The sequence below is a fragment of the Rhea americana genome, unplaced genomic scaffold (genome assembly GCF_003343005.1).
Source record: "Rhea americana isolate MKP2758 unplaced genomic scaffold, rheAme1 scaffold_964, whole genome shotgun sequence".
Taxonomy (NCBI): domain Eukaryota; kingdom Metazoa; phylum Chordata; class Aves; order Rheiformes; family Rheidae; genus Rhea; species Rhea americana.
In genome coordinates this window covers 8,425-9,377 of record NW_028187160.1, presented here as the reverse complement: position 1 = coordinate 9,377, position 953 = coordinate 8,425, and the positions used below count along the sequence as shown (strand labels likewise).

The following is a 953-nucleotide window of genomic DNA, read 5'->3' as shown; positions in this document are numbered from 1 at the left end:
CGGCATCTCCGACGAGTACCACGTCATCCGGCACGTCCTGAACCTGGAGGCCGTCAACACCTACGAAGGTAACAGGAGACGGGGCTGAAAAACGATGAAAAACACGTAAAAAAATAAGGGAAAGGGAACGCGCTCCCCCCCGCCCGCCGCGCCGCAGGGACACGGCGCCGCCACCGCTGCCGCCCGCAGGCACCCACGACATCCACGCGCTGATCCTGGGCAGAGCCATCACGGGCATCCAGGCCTTCGCCGCCGGCAAGTAGAGGCCGGAGAAGCGCCGGCTCCGCCGCCGCTCCGGGATTCCTGCTCGAGCCGCGGCTCTGCCGCCGGCGCCGCCGCGGGATCTCGGGACGAACGGGGCGGCAGCGACGGCGGGAGAGGTTTCGGCCTCGCCGCGTCCCTCCGCTTTTATCCGCGGCCGTTGCTGACCGGAAACGCCAAGGCCGCGCGCGGAGCTGCCGCCGGCAAGCACGGACAGACGGACGGACGCAACCCGCACCCCGCTTCCCCCTTGCGAGGGGGGGGGCAACGGGGACAAGAGGCCGCTCGGCCCTTTGCGACAAGCTCCCTTAAACCTCAGAAATTCAAGCGTTGAGGGTCTGTTTGCCTTTTCTATATATATATGTTTTTTATATATATATATTTAAAAAAAAAGCATATTTAACGTCAAGGGGGCGCAGGAAAGGGCCCTCCCGCGGCCCGGGCGGCGCTCCCGGGGGGCCGCGGCGCTCGGCGCGGCGACGCTCACGGCTCCGGCCGCAGGCACAGGTCCTCGTAGGCGGCCTCCACGGCGCGGCAGGCGTGCCTGAGCTCCGCCTCGATCCGGCCGATCCTTTCCACGAGCTCCGAGAGCTCCCGCAGCTTCTCCTGCAGCAGCTCGTTGTGGAGGTCGTAGACGCGGAACATCTTCTCCTCCAGCTTCTCGGCCAGGCTCGAGACCTTGCGGGGGGCGG

General features: G+C 66.4%; 1 protein-coding gene and 1 long non-coding RNA gene across 3 annotated transcripts in view; one reads left to right on the top strand and one right to left on the bottom strand.

The window, feature by feature from the left end:
• LOC146584203 (uncharacterized) lies at positions 1-593 on the top strand. The gene is made up of 2 exons (XR_014898251.1): positions 1-68; positions 190-593. It is a non-coding gene; the product is annotated as an uncharacterized LOC146584203 (long non-coding RNA).
• SYCE2 (synaptonemal complex central element protein 2) overlaps positions 594-953 on the bottom strand; it is an 8,736-nt gene continuing 8,376 nt past the window's right edge. For both annotated transcript variants that reach the window (XM_085325208.1, XM_085325209.1), the window contains one exon: positions 594-939. In XM_085325208.1, the coding sequence (XP_085181334.1) occupies positions 745-939 (195 nt within the window). In that variant the 3' untranslated portion in view covers positions 594-744. The remainder of the gene's footprint in view (positions 940-953) is intronic.